This window comes from Nelusetta ayraudi, unplaced genomic scaffold (genome assembly GCF_046127955.1).
Source record: "Nelusetta ayraudi isolate G7.1 ecotype Tasmania unplaced genomic scaffold, CSIRO-AGI_Nayr_v1 ptg000021l, whole genome shotgun sequence".
In the NCBI taxonomy this organism is placed as follows: Eukaryota; Metazoa; Chordata; class Actinopteri; order Tetraodontiformes; family Monacanthidae; genus Nelusetta; species Nelusetta ayraudi.
Window position 1 is genome coordinate 2901482 of NW_027466071.1, and position 18037 is coordinate 2919518.

Below are 18037 nucleotides of genomic sequence, written 5' to 3' on the forward strand. Positions count from 1 at the left end.
GATCACAGATCAGACACATCCGCTCGGAACGGCCGAGCAGCGGCGGTTCTGGAGCGGTTCTGGACACTCACGGCAGCGGCGTGCTCCAGTTGAGACAGCGGCGCCGTGAAGCTCTCCTGAACGTCGGCCACTTGGGCGTCGGCCTCCAGCAGCTGCGCCTGCAGCTGCTCGGTGTCGCTGACCTGCGACATGTCCTTCAGCACGGAGCCGAAGCCCTGCAGCGTGCTGCGGATCTGCACCGAGTCATCCAGCACCCTCTGAACACACAAGACAAAGAATCTCAGCATCACGAGAGAAATTACGTCCACATTGTTCGCAATATGATGTTGATAAAAGTCTCAAAGTGCCACTAATTTATATCAATAATTAACTTATAATTCTTTGGAGGCTTTCATTAAAACTAAATTTCATTTTTAAGTCTTTTACCTGATTTCTTTATTTTATTTACAAGTAGTACAAGTATAGAATTTAGTGAATTTAGTTCAATGAAAGTGAAAATTGAAACGATGTGTTGTCTGCAACCAAAGGCAGATCTGATCACCGTCTTTATTCCTTTTGAAAATATTTTCTTCAGAAGTGTGAACCCGAACACACAGCAGCAGCTTTGCTTGAGTGCAGACATCATTAGCTGTGACTGTTCAGTCTGAATCTTAGCACCAGGGTCATTATTCCCGCACAGCATCATCGTCAACAGCGATGCCCAAACACAGTTAGTTTGTCTTGTCACGGTGCACTCCATTTATTCATTAAGAAGCTTCCAAAGGGAAAAATGGGAACTGGAATCAAATACTGTAATAGAAGACGAGGTGTGGGACAAATTATGTGATATTAGTCATAAAGGCATCAATAGTCAGCAGTGGAGGGAATTTGATTGGAAACTCAAGACTAGATTTTTTTATACGCCCTTGGTTATATCTAATTTTGTCAAGAACCCATCAACGGCTTTATGCTGGAGAAAGTGTGGTAAAATAGGTGATCATACACACATATTCTGGGACTGTCCAAACATGATTGCATATTGGAGAAATATCAAAGAAGAGATTGAAAAAATTGTAAAAAGAGAAGTACCTTCAAATGTTTTGTTCTACTTACTTGGAGTCATACCGGTCAGTGATTTTAATGCAGAGCAGAGATACATTTTGCATGTTTTGGTACTGATTGCTAAGAAAATTGTGACAGTAAACTGGAGGAGTGTCAACTCACCAACTCTGGCAGAATGGAAGCAAAGGCTGAAACAAGTTTACATGATGGAAAGAATGACTGCAGCATTGCAAATGAAAATGGACCTTTTTAGGCGGAGATGGCACATGGTTGAAGATTATTTGAATGGTTAAAACCTTTCGGGTTGTTCTCGACTTGGGTTACACCTGCGGGCCCTGACACAAGGTGTTTTATATGTGTGTGTATTTGCGTGTACTTTCTTAAAACCTGTGTATAAATATTTTGATATTTGAAATATTTTAATTTCATTTTTTTTCTTTTTTCTTTCTTTTTTCTTTTTTTTTCTTTCCTTGTCTCAGATATTTTCTTTTCTTTCCTTGTATAAGATAATTTGTTTTGTTCTGTTCTATACTGTTCTATTTCTTATTGTGCAAAAATCTAAATAAAAAGTTAAAAAAAAAAAAGAAAAAAGAAGCTTCCAAAGACGAGTGGAAACTGATGGTGAGATTCATTAATTAAAGGATAATAGGAAAAAAAAGACAGAAATCTTTCTTTTCGTGGCGACCGACCCGGAGGGCTTGGACGTGGCTGCTGAGGCACTTGGCTGTGGTGTAGGTGCAGGGAGCTGCCAGCCACTGCTGCGCCTCGGCCATCCAGGTGGTGGAGCTGTTGATCATCTCCTGGTGCTCCTGATGCCACGTCTTGATCTGAGCAGAAATGCAGGCACCAAAAATCAAACCAGAGCGGCTCAGAAGCACAATGAAGTCAAAACCGTCTGAATGGTCTGAATCAGACGTTCGGTTTCAGACTTGATGGGTCACCGGGGGGGGCGCAGAGTGCACGCTGCCTGACCTTGCTGATGAGGGTGGTCCTCTGCTCCGCCTGCTTGGACAGCTGGGAGTAGAGCTGCTGGACCTCCACCAGTCTCTCCATCAGCATCAGCGTCTCTGCAGGCTTCTCCAGCTCCTGGATGTCGACCTCCAGGGCGGCGAGACACGAGTGCCACACCTCCAGCTCGTCCCACACACCCTGACCAGCAGAGGGGGCAAAGTACTCACATTCTGCACTCAACTGGAGTTGTCTTTTGTTTAGATTTGTCTTTGCTTGTAGTCTTTTGTTGTTTTCTGTTTTCTGTCATCTAGTTGTATGAACTACATTTAGTTCATAAGTTTGTATATTTATTTGAGTTTCGGGGCAGGTACATACAAGTTTATACTTCCTCCTACCCCTTTTCAGACATGAATAACATTATTCACTGGTGTTTGTTTGCTTATCCTATTTCTTTTATTTATTTATTTTAATTTTTCTTTCGTATGTTTTGGTTTTGTATCCCTTTTATTTTCTCGTTTTCTTTCATGTTCGAAATAAATAAATAAAATAAAAATCAAAGTAAAAGTATGAATGTTTGTGTAAAAAAAAAAACACTCTGGTAAAAGTAAAAGCACTCATTCAACAGGTTCTGAAATGTACTGAAGTAAAAAGTAAAATTGATTTTCTTTTTTCAATTAATGAAACAATGCATTTGATGATAGTTCTGAAAAAAATGAAAACGCTTCTCATACTATACAGTTGTTTTTTTCTAACTCCCACACATTGATATTTTCTACAAGCATATTTTTCCTTTTTTTTTAATCTCCTCAGGCTGCGAGGTCGTGATCGTCCTTCACGCCCTCACTGACCTTTTGAGTGACCTTTGCTTGGGTCACAGTGGGGCTCCTCTCTTCAAGTCTCTTCTGAACTGAATTCAGTCCAGTGTGGATCTCAGACAGCTTGGCACCCAGGCTGTAGATGGGACCACTTCTCTCCACCGCCGCTGCCACCTAACGGAAGAGTCAACAGTGCATTACAGAGGCCAACGCACCGGCTTGGCGCAGCGCCAGGATCAGTTTGCAGCTCAACTTTCCCAGAATCACATCTTGCACACTTCCAGGTTGCAGACGGTACCAGAAAGCTACCTTTTGCTCCAGTTGCTGCAGTGACTGCGTGACCTCCTGCAGCTGCCCTTGGATCTCGCTGGGCGCCAGCGTGTCAGAGTACTTCATCTTCAGCTGGTCCATGATACACTGAAACTGAGCCTTCTGGCTGCACAGCTGGCTGTGAAGCTCCTGCAAGCAGAAAAAAAGGGAGAACTGTGAAAACCACCAGGAGATAAAAAGACATAAAAGTTCTCTTCTGTATTTTTTTCCCAACTAATTTTGTGTCTGTCTCCATCCAAAGGGAGGTTAAAAAGTCCATCTCACTTTCAAGCAGCAGGTTTTAAAGTCATTTTAATCCAAATTCCCAACAATTTGCTCCTTTATCGTCTTTTGTGTGGCGCTAATAAGAAAATAAGAGCTGGTCTGTTGGAGTCTGGAGCCTGAGAGAGACAGAAGTGAGGGACACAGAGTCTGTTGGGGTACTGACACACTGGCGCTCTGCTGCAGAGGGAACTGCATCTTGTTATCACTCCTTGAAACTGAGCACGTTTGTGTTTGTGAGGCACAAAAGAAGGGAAGAAGAGAAGGAGAGCGGAGGAGGGTTTTCTCTCTAGCGAGGGACAGAGAAGATTTTCCAGGACCAACTTGAGTGATTCTAAAACCAAACGAGGAATTTTAATTCAGACTGGAAATGTTCCTTTAAAAACAAAAAAATATTTCAAAAATGTCTAAAAATACTTTTTCAAAAGATGAAGAATCCAAACACATGGCACCAGCACAGGGCAAAAGCACTGCCACCGTTTTGGGAAAATGTTTGAGACTCCTGCAAACTAAACGGTCACGACTTCTGAAGGTAAACTGGTGAACGACGGCGATTACAGCCTCAGGAATACCAATGAGCGGCCTTTGTGTTCTCCACGGGCCACCAAGAGGATCCACTTACAACATCAGGACAAAAGGTGTCGGGTAGAAGAGGAGAGCGAGACGGGTGGGACTGTGGTAGTGCAAGTGGTGGGAGAGGTGGGCGGGGGAGTCTTAATACAGTGGAGTGGATGAAGATGAGGAGCAGCTGCTCTCTGCTCGGGTTTCAGCACAGAGTGATCCTGGAGCTCAGTGGCTTCATTCAACACTAGAGGTCCACTGGGTCTGAGGTAAAATGCAGCAGCTTCATGTTGAGTGGCTTCAGGCACCACGTGAACAGTGGGACTAGAATATTGCTTATGTGAAAGACGGTCATCGCTTAGTGTTGACGGTGGTGGTTTCACTCACTCACCCTCACTGTGTGCTGCATTTCTACAGTCAGTTAACAGCCATCAATTCTTATCATGTGCGTAGTAGTAAGCAATCGTTTTGGCAATGGAGGTTTTCCAGCTTTTCATCTTTCACGCTATCATCGTTGGTTACAAAGACACTGCAGCAACTGAAGCAAAAGGTAGCTTTCTGGCGAGGCCGCACAGCGAAACTGTGCGGCCTCGTTAGGGACCTGTTGTTTACTCCCCACTGGGTGGAGGCAGGAAACTGACACAAACTCTGAGCTTTAACACAATAATCCAAGGACCCTGAGCTGGAGGAGGTCCAGTTCAGCATAGATTGGATTCTGAATTGCTTCCATAAAGCTACACTTAATAGTAGTGGGAACAAGGTTCAGATTTTACATGTACATGTACATATTATCATGAGATATCACAGACTTTCTTTTTTATTATTATTATTATTTTGAATAAAAAAATAAAACAAAAATATATTTTTTTTTTGCTATGGATGTTTACTTTGTTACTTTTGTTGACTATCTTCTCATTTTGTTTTGTTTCTTTTGAGCCAAGTAGAGAGAACGAAGACAAACCGGCGTTTCGTCTGTCTTGGTAAAAACCACAATAAGAATGACCTCAAGAGACGCTCCATGTCTTGACCCTGCAGAGTGTGGGAGAGGTGCCTCACCTGAAGCTCCTCTGTGTTGCTGCTCTGCTCCACCTCTGTCAGAAGACCATGTGCAGCCTGCAGCCAGATCTGGACGCCGTGCAGCTCCTCGCCAACTTTCTCCCGGACCTCCAGCTCCGTCCTGGCAGCCTCCAGACCCTCCCTGCTCCTCTGCTTCACCCTGCACACACACACACACACACACACACACACACACACACACACACACACACACACACACACACACACACACACACACACACACGTCAGAGCGTCCACACTCACAGCCTTTTGCTTGACAGGTCTGAAAGTCACAGTTCTGGCTTGTAGAGATGACCATTTTCTTTCAGGAATTGTGGGTAGTTGAGTCTTTTCATGCCAGCGTTTGAATTGCGGCCATATTTACCAATGTTACAAAAAAAGATTTCTTTTTTGGAGGAATTTTGAAGAACGAGACAATGTAGATGTTAGAGGCAGTAACTACTAAAAAACAATACATTTCTATTTTAAAGGTCAAGGTGAAGATAAATATTTTAAGGTAGCCTGGTATTTAAAGTAGCCTGCCTGACAGTGTGTTTCATATTTAGGGCCACTGTCAGGAAAGCTTTATATTCATATATACATATATATATATATATATATATATATATATATATATATATATATATACATATATATATATAAATGGCTATGAAAGCTGGCAGTTAGCTGTTAAGTTAGCTGTTAAGTTAGCTGTTAAGTTAGCTTAGAGGCAAGACCCTTATTGCTCTTTGCATATTCTTATATATGTGAGAACCGTTCTTGTAGTAGGAAAACCATTTACTAACAAAACTATTAACTTTTATTGTACTGTAAGTATACACTTTTATTAATGTATCTATGGGCAGTATGTTAAGCTTTAACCAATATAAAAATCAGAAATCAAGCCAAATTGTACACACTGGATCTCTAAATAATAGGATTAAGAATTAATACAGAGCCCCTAAAGGGAAATAGGAAAAATAAATGAATAAATGTTTCTCATGTGCACCAGAAACTGCTGAAATTGTTATTGTGATCTTGCACTTTCTTTTAAATCTGCCAGAAAATATTGATTGTATTTCATTGCATAAAAATGGAGCCAGTTGTTAAGAGGAGGTTCTGAGCAGAGCATGGACCACCACCGGACCTGTTGTAGCGAGCGTGCAGCGTCTGCAGCCGCTGGCAGAGTGGGGTGGGAGGAGCCTGTTCAAGATGGGCGGGAACCCCAAGCAGGCGGGCGGCTCGCAGCTCCAGCGCTGAGAGGGCTCGGTGCTCGTAGTCCAGCCTGTCCTGGTACTGCTCCCAGGACTGCAGTAGGTCCTGGAGCTCCTCAGTGGAGGTCCTCCGCCCCCAGCTGACAGGAAGCTCCGCCTCCACCTGCTCCGAGACAACCGAGGCCTTCTCCACCTGAGGGGATGAACAGAACAGAACACTGCACTGAAGTAAAAGTATTGATACTTAGTAACAAGAGAGTTTTTCCATGCATTATCTCCATCACATATAACGCTGCGGAATAAACAGAATCTTTTTTTCTTACGCTGTTCGTGATTTCGCTCCACTCTGCAATGCGCTGCTTGCTCCGTGCTGTCAGCTCCTGGATGCAGCAGAGGAGTCTTGATATCCACCTCCAGGCTGAGATGGCCGTGGCCTCCCTGCCTCCGCAGCAGCTCTGCTCCACGCACCACTCCTTCTGCTCCTCCAGGCGGCCCCGCAGAGCCTCCACCTCCTCGCAGAGAGTCTGCACAGCACAAAGGCATGCAGGATGAAGGGTGAGGAGCCATAGCGTGAACAACTGGTTTATAAACTACACTAATGAGGATTCAAGTCAGAAGCATGATTAATAAATGACGCACTCAGTGTTTATTAATGCTTAACTAATGCTTAATAATGTGTACTCGTTATAAAGCGTTACCACAATATACTGAATAACACTCTTGGCAGGTATTTCACTGTATATCCGATGCAGGATAATAGTTTGAGATGCAAACAAGACATTTCACCAGTTGACATTCTGAATGCATGACGTGTCTTCACGCTTACTCTAAATTTGTAATGCTGGCTGGTGCAGTCTGCCAGACAGGTGACCTTCTGATGGATGACCTGCGAGAGGCTGTTCTCTATGCTCTTCACTTCCATGATGATTTCATCGTGGCGCTGGTTATACTTCTCCTGATTTTCTGAACACCTGGGGAGAAAAAAAAGTCAACATTCAGGAAGATTCTTGTGGTGCCATTTGAATTTGAATTTGAATTTTGAATTTATTTTGAAGATCAAAAGATTCGTGAGCATGTACAGAGGGAATTTTCTAATAATCTCAAGTTTTCTAGTATTTCTGGGATTTGAAGATTCATCAATATGATTTTATTACATCAACGCTGTTGCATGGGAAGATCTGCTATATTAGTCAGTACACCTCGGTGAATACAATGTAGCCAATAAAGTCAACTGCAGGAGCCATATTCAATTTGAAGTTTTGTTTGTGCAATTGTTCATCCAAACGCATACAGGACTGAATTTAATCAATACTTTATTGACCTTTTCCACATCAGCTGTCTGATCTTGTGAATCTCACCTGTTGAAGGTCTCCAGCTGCATGTGTCCCTTGGCCTGCAGAGTCGACATCCTCACCAGGAGCTGGCTTAGAATGTGCTCCAGGAGCTCCTGCACCTTTTGGGGAGACAGACAAGGATGCAGCGCCACCTGGTTCTGAATCTGCTCCACGTTAGCTTGGAAGTGGTGCTGCAGTGAGGCCAAAGCCTGCTGGGTCTCCTGCAACCTCCTGGAACAGGGACCGACTGAGCCCTGCGGCGGCAGCATGGACACCTCGACGCTCCTCAGGAATTGGACTGCTTGTCTGACAAGACCAGTGTAGCTTCTCAAAGACTCCGTGGCCTGGGAGATGCTGGTCTAAAATGGGGGAAAGACAACTTTGTAAGTGCAGAATCAGTTCAACAGAATTTCTCTCACATGACTTAGAGTAAATTATTAACAATAAATGACTACAATTGTGGAATCAAGATATTTTTTTTAAGATGACAAATGTTAACCTGTAGCTACAGAAGGTCCCATGTTATGTATTCTAGCAATGGCCCAATCTTTATTATTATTTTTTTCAACCCAAACTCCAGAGGACGATCTTTGCCTCAAAAATGGTGATGAAGATTTTGCATAAAATTTGAGTTTTAACTTATTAAAATAGAGGTTTATCACAATTATTATCCACTGCTGATCAGAACTACATAAAATACAAAACATGAAACTATAATTGATGATTATTAACAATGTGTAACCAATTGTACAAATACAAAAAGAAAAACAAAGCAACCTACCATTTGTGAGTCACAGTGATTGAGGACTGTGTTCTTCATGTCTATCAGATTTTGGAATTTGCTTCCTTTTACATTTCCCTTATTCTGTCCGACAATCTCCACTAATCTCATCCTCATTTCTATCGTCTTCTTCACGGTCACAAGTCTTCGATATTCCTTTTTCATGGATTCTTCACTCGGATCCAACATGGTCTGTTTCTGGAGACTACGCTGGGTCCTCATGAGGAAGCCTCGAGTGGCTTCGCACTCAGAGTCAAAGTCCAGATCCTTCAGCACGTTCCCCTCTGTGGACTTCAGCTCGCTTTCGACCGTTGACTCCAAGCTGTCAAGATTCTCCTCGTTGAGCACCAGCCTTCGCTGTTCAGAATTGAGTTGTGAGGAATAAAGATCGGCACAGATCATCTGGAGCTTGGAGCGGGTTTCTTCTGACAACCACTTGATGAGGGGCAGCTGGATGAGAAGACTCTGACAGAGCTTGTACTTCTCCTTCACGTCAACGCCCTCTTCTTTGGTGCGAGGGAGCAGCTCCTGAGCGTTCTCCCTCAGGTCCTCGGCACACTGTCTCAGGTGCAGGTACCTCTCGTGGTCTCTTGACTTCGTCTCCAGGGTGGCCATCTGGCTGTACAGCTCCGAAATAAGAGAGTACAGCTGCGTGTTCTCCTGGGGAATCCACCGCTGGAGAAGGTCAAGCTGGGACTTGTGCTCTAAAATCAATTGCTTCAAAGGCTCCAAAGTTTGGAGCGACTCCTCCGTGATGGGGTATCTGTATCTGCTGAGGTCCACCAACATCTGCCTGAGGCTGTTTTCAACCTCCACCATGTTCTTCTTGCTCGAATCTACAACCTGCGTGAAGCTATCCAGGTCCGTCCTATTGGCTTTTTCATAGATGCTGATGGCCCGGATGTCTGCCTGGAGGTCGAGGAGCTTGTCGTGAAGCTGACAGTTTTCTGTGACGGTAAGCTCCGGCGCAATGTCTTTGCTCTTCTTCATCAGAGCCTCGCAGACAGCGGCCTGCTTCTCAGCCTCAGACAGAGTCTCTTGGATGTGGCGAGCTCTGCGATCAAACTCGTCATGGCTCCTGAACCCAGCGTCCCCGCCCCTGGAGGCCTCTCTGTGCAGGTGGTTCACAACCCAGGACTCCAGGTCGGCCATTTGCTCAGACAGCTTCTCTCGGGTCTGCAGACCACATTCAAAGTCTCTGACGACCTTGGCCAGCTCCTCGGCGGTGGAGTTTGAGAGCTCCTCGAGGGACTGCAGGGAGGAGCGCACCATGGGAACTTCCTCGGTCTGGTCCAGCTCGGGAAGGAGCTCCGTCACCTCCTCCACCAGTGATTCCAGTTGGCCCTGCTTGGCCATGACCTCCGACTGCAGCTTCTTGAGGTCTCGGAGCTGCCGGTGCACCTCCTCAGGAAGGAGGGAAATCCTTTTCGCCCTGCCTTCGATGTCGCTCTCAGTCTGCTTTGCCCATGCGAGACCATCGGTCATCACCTTGACTATTTTCTCCATGATGGGATTGCTAATGTGCTGTGCGTGGGTGAACAGCAGCTCCTCGGTTCGACTGAGATTATCTTTAACCGTCTGAAGTCCCAGCTGGATCTCTGTCACCGCGCCCAGCTTGTGGGAGCTCAGATGCAGCTTTTCACAGAGCTGCTGCACATGGATGTACTTCTGCTGGGCTGCTTTGACCTCAGCATTTGCAACCATCAGCTCCTGCGCCTTCTTGCAATTCCACTGAGTCGGGACAGACTGTGACTCCAGATCTTTGCTGATTGCCTCCAAATGTTTCTGAAGACTCAACAATGACGACAGCAGGCTGCTGGTCTCCTGCGATGAGACGCTTGTTTGATATGAGGCCTTTTCTAGGGCTCTTTCGAGGGACCTCCACCTCTCTTGCAGATTCTTCTGCTCAGTCTGGGCTGTTGTTCGCTCAGCCCGGCTCAGGCAGGACGAGAACTTGGTGTAGTTGGCAAGCGTCTCCTCAAATGCAGCTTTTTTCTCCTCCATACTCCTCTTCAGAGAGGACAGCCGCACTGCCTGCTCAGAGCAGCTCTCCTCTGGGGACCTAAGAGAGCAGGTTGAGGTCAGGTTAAGATTTCAACTTTCTGTCTGTGATGTTTTGTGTTGTGTGATAAAGGTGATCGAAGACAAACGAAGGGTCAAAAAGGAAGAGTGCTCACGTGTTGAGAGTTTCCAGCTCCGCCATCAGTTCCTCCAGACCATCCTTGATCTCCTGAGTCTGTCGGCAGTGATTTGTGACCTCCTGCAGCTGCGACTCTTTGCTCTGGACAACGGCAGCTGCGTCCTGAGCAGCGGCAGACCACTTGTCTTCCATGAGCTCCAGAGCTTCGCTGTTCTCAGCCTCCCTCAACCGGGACAGGGATTTTGCCTGCGCCTGGGCCTTGTTTTCACACTCCTGCACGCGACAAGCCCGAGGGAAACACACGGGCCGTCAGCTGTCACCACATGATTGCAAGAGACACTTTGGCTGGTATAATTTGTAGTCGAAAAAAACAAGTTTTGTAGCTGCTCATGGCATGAAAACATTGGCAAACAGGTAAATAATAATTCCAGTGTCAACACATAAACTTCTTTTCTCCATGCCCACCTTGGCCTCCTCCAGCTGCTGAGTCATTGTTGAGGGGTTGAGCTCAGCAGGCTGGTTCTTGCAGCTCAGGATTCTAGACACCGCCCTCTGCAGGCCATTGTCGAGATCACTCAGCGAGGTCATTACAGCCTCCGGAGTATCTTCCAGTGCTTTTCCCTGAAGGGAAGGAACAGAAAATGTCAGTGTGATTAGACACTAAATGCACAGTTGGATAATGACAAGTGTGTGTGTAGTACATAGTGTTCATTTCAACAAATAGTTTATTAAACCACCGCTCAGTGTTCAGGTTGATGCCCGAAAGTAAGATAATAAGGAAAGTACCAAATCATTTATTGTGCATCTGATAACTGATTGCTATCCCCCTCACTAGCGCCCCCATTTCCACTCTGAAATATATGTGATGACAATACCTGGAGGAGCTGACTGTCCGGCCCTGTTTCTAAGAGAAGCTGGATTTCAGTGAAGACGTTGCCGATGGCAGATTCTTCTGGTATGAGGACGTCTTCTTCGACTGTGCTCTCAGCAGGGGGCACTCCCTCCATCAGGGTTACCTCACCCCACACAATGCGAGCCTTCTTTGCCGCCTATGGGAAAAGGACACATTCATTTTCTTACACCCACAAGGAGCAGCTACAGTCACGCTCTGGTGTTCAAACTTAATTCAGTTGAGAAGAAAAAAAGAACTTGTTTGTGAAATGGAACTCCCCTTTGCACTGGTGAATTCTGTTGCAATGTAAAGCAGTTTTGGCCTACATACGCAGGAATTAATTTGTTTGTATTGCAGGATTTATTTATTCGTGATGATGATTTAGGTATCCTGTGTTCCTATCAACTTAAAATAACTTGCATGATTAATAGTGTTTCCTGAAAAATATAACACTCAATGCAACTGTTTGCATGTGGGTAAATAGTGTTGTGTAGTTATAATTTAAGCAAACGCAAGACATCGGCATAATATTACCAAACGCCAACATCCTTTTGCTTTAGAGATTTCAAAATAAAAGCACATTGATTAAAGAAACGGACCCTGGAAGTCACTGGCGGTATTACACGTTAAAATTATTGTTGGTTTCCCTGCACACTGAGTGACTGGGACCCTATCATTCACCGTTAAACTCTGCAGAATATTTAACAACAAGCTGTGTAAGCTGTATGCAGGCTAATTCCTGCAAAAAACCAAAGAGAAGCCTGACTAAATGATATGAAAAGATAAGGTGTCTCACCTTGGGTGACTTCATACTCTGCGATATGGCTTCACCAGGCTCAGTGGTTGCGGCAGCTTCAAGTTGAACATTTTCTGTTGCCAAGCAGACAACGGGCTTTTTTTGTTCTTTCTGACGTGCGCTCTCTTCCTTCTCCTCCCGGCTTTCTGTGGATTCAGTTTCCTTGGATTCAGTTATTCTACTCTGCGTCTGGACACTGGACACTGACGCCTCCAACTGGATATTTGATTCTACCACTGGCTCTGTTTCACTGATGGTCTTGGGCACATCAGGAAGGTCAGGTTCTGAGATAATGGCATCCTGCTCTTTGACCTCTTTGAGCTGAGACAAGGTTTTAAGCTGGTCTCCATCGGGCAAGTTCACCTTTTCCACGACTGTCTGAGGTCCCGTTGACTGAGCAGGGATCATTTCCTCCACTTTTGGCATCTCAACTGCAGTGATTTCAGGAGGCTTGGTATCTTTTGCAGCGTTTTGTTCATAAATGTTTATTTCGATAAACTCAGCCTCTCCCACGTGTGGTTGAGAGGCGGGGCCAGCGGGTCCAGCAGTGTCCCGTTCCGAACTGGTTTCTTGTACTATTATAATAGTCTTTTCAGATGTAACATTGCCAGGAAAAACCTCAGTTTCAGTGACACCTTCCCTGTTAGGCTCTTTGCCTTGCGTGACAGTTATGATCACCGTTGGCTTCTCTTCTTGGACACCTTTTCCCCCGGCGTCCTCAGGTTGTGCTTGTGCAGAACCGAACTCACCTGGTTGAGATTCACTTAGGGTTGAGTCTTGATCAGGTAAGCTGATTTCAATAATTTGCGTCTTTTCCTCTTCCAGACGTGATTCTTTGGTGGCATCAGACGGTTGGACAAGGCCCTCGCCTGAAGTGCCACTGTCCTGGCTTTCATTGCTGCTTTCTTTCACGTCTGTGACGTTGCGTGCGTCCCTCCCCGACTTCGGTTCAGCAGCAGACACGTCTTTGTTTGCAGGCGCACTTTCAGTTTGGATGCTTGTTTGAATGTGATCCACATTTTTGGCTGCTACTTTCTTTTCCTCCTCTGAGCTGATTTGTACATCCAGCTGTAAAATCCTGATTTCAGGCTCTGCTTCCACAGGGTCATACTGGTTGTCATGTGAGTCATTTTCGGGTCTTTCCTGTTTTTCTGAGTCATCTACTTCACACTCTGAGCCTTTATGGACTTGTTTACTTCCAAGATCAGGCGCGCTAGAAAAAGGCTGACTGGAATCAACTTCAACGGCAGTCTTTTCATCTGGCTGTGCAGATTTGATCTCATATGTTTGAACAAATCCCATTTCAGGCATATCGAGGACCAAATACCTCTTTGGAGTCTGATCTGCACTGTCACATACCTTGTCAATGTATTCTGCCAGACACTGGGTATCACTGGCCCCAGTGGTCAGTCTTGATTGTTGTTGTGTCATACTTGACTCTCCTATTGATTGGTTAATACCACGTTCTGGAACGTCTTCCATTTTGAATTCGCTTTCCTTGATCTCAGACTGCGCAGGCTCACTCTCGGTTGAAACACCAACGGTTCCAGTTTCACCAGCATTTGTTTCAGGCAGAGAAACTTCATCACTTTTCTGTTCTCCCCCAGTTGGCGTGGCTTTCGTTTCAACAACGGCACATTCAGTTTCAGGCTTTTCAGCCGGCAAAAGCGGTTCTTGGCTTTCTTCAGCAACTTCACTTGTTACAACCTGTCGTGACTTCTCACCAACAACCTCTTCTTTGGCTTTTACCAACTGTGTGGTAGGAGGTTCTACAGAGGGCTCCAAACCATCTGACTGTCTTGGTGTTGGCTTTGCTCTTTCTTCATCAGTGATTCCTGCAGTTTTTGATGACTCCCCCAGTATGGGCTCTGGGCTTTGATCCTTTGAAGTTATATCTGTAGGAGGAACCTCATTTTCTTCCACGTTCATGTCAATTGCCACTGTGATCACCTCAGGCATTGAGGACTGATCTTGACCATCTAAGACCTCCATGGTGTTTTCTGGTTCTTTGCTCAGGAGGTTTGCAGATGGTTTCTGACCTTCTGAACTTGAGTCAGGCTTTGCTTCCTCCTCAACAGGAATGTCTGTTAGCACCTGAGACTCTTCCATACTCAGCTTCTGATCCTGGGAAAGCTTGGGTCCCTCTGCTGGAACTTCAGCTGGTGAACCTTCAGTCATAACGTCAGTGGTTTGTGGAGTTGAAGGCAGTTCTGGTGCATCTTTCTCCTTTTCTGCTCGCTTTTTTGTAGCAGCAGGTTTTATAGACTTCAGACCCTCAGATTCTTGAGTATCGGTTGTGATGTCATCATTACTTTGCTCCCCGCTCACTGATTTGACCTCAGCTTCCTCAACTACAGCATCTTCTGTCTGTATTTTAGCAGGGACATCACTACCCTCTGTAGATTTAATCACCTCTGCAGCTGATGGTGAATGCTGGATGTCAGTCACATCTGCTGTATTTGTCAATTCTGGGGCACAAAGAACCTCTGAAGTCAAACCTGGTGTTGGTTCGTCAAGTTCCATTTTGGTCTTTGTCAGGTCAGTGGCAGAAACCTCTGGGGAAACTTCAAGATGCTCAGACTCACTTTTGGCTGCTGACATCTTGCCTGTTTCAACATCTATTCCAGTTGTACAAGCAGCTGTCGGAACCACCTCCACAGTCAGAGATGAGTCTTGATCCTTACTGTTACCATTAGCCTTGGTCTGGCCCGTTGCAGAAAGGGTTTTAACACCCTTTGACTTTCTGGTGGCTGGAGAGAGTTTTCCCTTTTCCGCAACAGAGGTTTCCACTGTTGTCTTGACTCTCCCCTTAGCTGGATCTGCTTTACGGCTGCCAGGAGAGTCCTTGGACTTCACTGGCTCAGTGGTAGGAACATCACTTGGAGGTTTCACACTCAACTTTCTTTTTGGTGGGGAAATATTACCTTTTTCCCCGTCCGTAGTTTTTGATTTTTCAGATGACTTGCGAGTTTCTGGGCTTGGTTTGGACTTCTTATTGCTTGGTGAAGCTTTAGATTCTTCCGCAGCAGAAGGTTCATTCGGCTTTGATGGTTTTCCAGGCTTTTTCACCGTCTCTTTATCCTTTTTAGAAGAAATCTCTGGGGATGCCTTTGTACTCTTTGACTTTCTTGTGGTTGCCAAAAGTGGACTTTCTTTAACGATGGTAGTTTCTGTTGGTGTTCCTTCCTGTTCGGTGACAGAAGCAGTGCCACTTTCAGGTTCTTTGGGGCTTTTAGACTCCAATTCAGCTGTTCCACCATTGCCATTTTTTGTCTTCCGCTTGGTTGGTATAAGTTTAGTTTCTTTCGAGACTGCAGCTTCAGTGTCGTCAATTGACTTCTGTCTTTCAGGGTTTCTACTGACTTCTTTTGCTCCTTTGGTAGCAACCGTGGGAGACTTTGTGGGAGTCTTTGTCTTTCTTAGAGCTGGTGAAAGCTTAGCCTTTTCCTTTTCCTTAAGAGGTATCTCTGTTGACTTTGATTTTCTCCTTGGTGGCAGAATGTTATTTTCTTCAGTAGTTGAAGCAACAGTTTCATTTTGATCTTCAGTGGTTTCTTCTGGTTGCTCATCAGCAGGTCTAACAAGCTGAGAAACTGATTCTGGAGTAGTTGCAGGGACATTAGTTGCTGGAGTCCCAGTCTCAGCCTGCACAACTGGACTTGCTGAAGGCATCTGACCTTCAGAGACTTGCACACTGTCCTCCACTCCCCTGTTAGGTTGTTCTGGGCTGACCTTTGGTTCGCTGTTGGTTTGAGAAAGTGTTTTTTCACTCTCATTTGGTAAATCTGTCTCTCTTTTACTATCTACAGATCCTGTGTCTTGCAACCCTGTGGTAGGGCCAACTGTCTTTGACTTTCTCCTGGTTGGTATGAGTTTTGTCACAGCACCTTCACTCTGTTCTGTCACCTTTGCTGCCTTTTGGTCTGCCTGGACCAGGGAAGGCCTCTTCTTAACTGAATCATGGGGACCACCAACACTACTGCCAGCTTTGACTGGTTCTATAGAGGGGGCTGAGGTTTTGGACTTTCTTCTCAATGGCAAAGGTGTAGACTTCTCACTGGGTGCAAACTCTTGAGTGACCTTCTCCATCAGTGCAGGATCCTCAGCAGCAGGCTCCACCCTGGATTCCTCCACATCAGCACTTTTTGCGTCGTCAATGGCCGCTGCATCAGTAAGAAGGGGCAGTTTGGCCTCGGCCTGCACCTTTACTGAATCTGTCATTTCATCATCAATAGACAACGGTTCCTCTGTTGACTGCTCTTTCTGTGAAGGATCTTGTTTTTTCTTTGACGAGCGCTTGTTTTTTCTTGGTGGTACCATCAGAGACTTCTTTGCCTCCTCTGTACTTTGAGCATCAGGCTGCTTATCTTGACTCCCATCATCAAGCTCCTTCAATGCCAGGACAAATGTGGCGTTAATCACAAACAAACTCTCAACTAATATGGTTATTGTATCTCTTAATTTGTGGCTTTCATGTTAAGAGATATATATAGGCAACATGTTAATATTACCTTGAGAGTTTTGGTGATCAAAGCTTTATGGGCGTCTGCTTCCTTGAGAGCCTCTGAACCCTCCTTCTCCAGTTTCTCCAACAAGTCTGGAATCAAGCTCTCCGTCAGGAACTGCCGGTGAGACAGTGCCTCCTGCAGGCCCGTCTGCAAATTTTCACCTTCCTCTAACGTTGCCTAAGGAGACAGATTTTATTATTCCTACAACAAATTTTCTTAGGCCTTGCTGTGTCCAAATGAGACTTCATCGTTTTGTTTTCTGCAACAGAATAGATGACATGCCTAATATTTCCACAATCCACCAGCCGCGTTTAGAAATATATCTTTTTGGGAAAGTATATCCGCTGCTTCAAGCAGCATTAGAAGAACTAAAGAGAGAAACCTGGTCAAAGGAGGTGCTTTCTGGAGGTCCTCTTTGGTTCCACTCTTGCAGCGTGTGAAGACAGTCCATCAGACAGCGAGATGTGTTGGCAGAGCAGGTATCTTGATGTTCTTTCAGCCTAGAACTGAGACTGTGGAGACAATTGAATCACACTGAAAATTAGCAGAGCTGTTACTTCAAATATTGTTTTTCAAGTAGAAAAAAAAACATGATTTTATTCTTTTTCAGGGTAAACTTGGATTTCTAGCTCATCTTTGGTTTTATTGCAGAGAAATTCAAATTGTAACAGTATAACATTTTATGGTGTGAACTGAAGTAAATAAGTATCTGAAGACACATTACCTGTCAAGTTGTTGTCTCAAGGACTCCACCATTGTAACTATGTCTGCTGGCACCTCTTCACTAGCAGGTGTAGCCTTAACTTCCTGGTAAAGGTCCTGAACTTTGACACGCAAATCTTCAAGTGACTTTGCACAGTTCTAGTAGGAGGAGATGCTCAGTTAAATTTGACTCTTACTGCCACAACCACAGCCTTCAATGTTTGCGTGCTTTGCTTCTATGACACAAAAGGTAGTTAGTTTGGTAGGTGAAATGATCCTAATGACCTGGAGGCTGTGCCAGCGCAGCTGCAGCTGCGTGATGTTGTTCTGCGGCTCGCTGTAACTGAGCGCCTGGTCCAGTGAGCGGAGCTCCCACTGCAGAGCTGCAGCTCTCTCCTTCAGACCCCGTGCTCTCTCGGCTAGATGACCGTCCAGCTCCTCCAACCGGGTCTCGCAGGCTGCCAGCCGCTCCCTCAGTTCCTGCTCCGAGGTGGTGCACAGATCGTGGAGGTGACTGACCTCCAGCTTGAGGGCATCCTGGCCTCCAGGGGTACAGAGGGTCATCAGATTGTCCCTAGCCGAGTCCAGCTCCGTCATCTCTCTCTTCTCCCGGTCCACAGTCTGGAGCAACGCCTGGCATCGGAGGACACGCAAT

At 45.5% G+C, this 18037-nt stretch overlaps 2 protein-coding genes across 6 annotated transcripts in view; both read right to left on the reverse strand.

Moving 5' to 3' along the window:
• Positions 1–16572, reverse strand: part of syne2b (spectrin repeat containing, nuclear envelope 2b) — a 65904-nt gene extending 49332 nt beyond the window's left edge. For 2 of the 3 annotated variants that reach the window (XM_076027688.1, XM_076027687.1), the window contains exons 1-15: positions 12173–16569; positions 11360–11533; positions 10950–11105; positions 10522–10757; positions 8345–10406; positions 7588–7922; positions 7056–7200; positions 6553–6753; positions 6163–6422; positions 5016–5175; positions 3117–3266; positions 2841–2981; positions 2014–2190; positions 1731–1868; positions 72–257 (exon numbers count right to left, since the gene is read on the reverse strand). In XM_076027688.1, the coding sequence (XP_075883803.1) occupies positions 72–257; positions 1731–1868; positions 2014–2190; positions 2841–2981; positions 3117–3266; positions 5016–5175; positions 6163–6422; positions 6553–6753; positions 7056–7200; positions 7588–7922; positions 8345–10406; positions 10522–10757; positions 10950–11105; positions 11360–11533; positions 12173–16492 (8841 nt within the window). In that variant the 5' untranslated portion in view covers positions 16493–16569. Of the gene's footprint in view, positions 1–71; positions 258–1730; positions 1869–2013; positions 2191–2840; positions 2982–3116; positions 3267–5015; positions 5176–6162; positions 6423–6552; positions 6754–7055; positions 7201–7587; positions 7923–8344; positions 10407–10521; positions 10758–10949; positions 11106–11359; positions 11534–12172 lie in introns of all 3 variants that reach the window. The other variant, XM_076027690.1, reaches the window with a different exon arrangement.
• Positions 16573–16627: 55 nt separating this feature from the next.
• Positions 16628–18037, reverse strand: part of LOC142889080 (uncharacterized) — a 41652-nt gene continuing 40242 nt past the window's right edge. For all 3 annotated transcript variants that reach the window (XM_076027692.1, XM_076027693.1, XM_076027691.1), the window contains 4 exons: positions 17668–18015; positions 17405–17541; positions 17063–17192; positions 16628–16857 (listed from right to left, as the gene is read on the reverse strand). In XM_076027692.1, the coding sequence (XP_075883807.1) occupies positions 16630–16857; positions 17063–17192; positions 17405–17541; positions 17668–18015 (843 nt within the window). In that variant the 3' untranslated portion in view covers positions 16628–16629. The remainder of the gene's footprint in view (positions 16858–17062; positions 17193–17404; positions 17542–17667; positions 18016–18037) is intronic.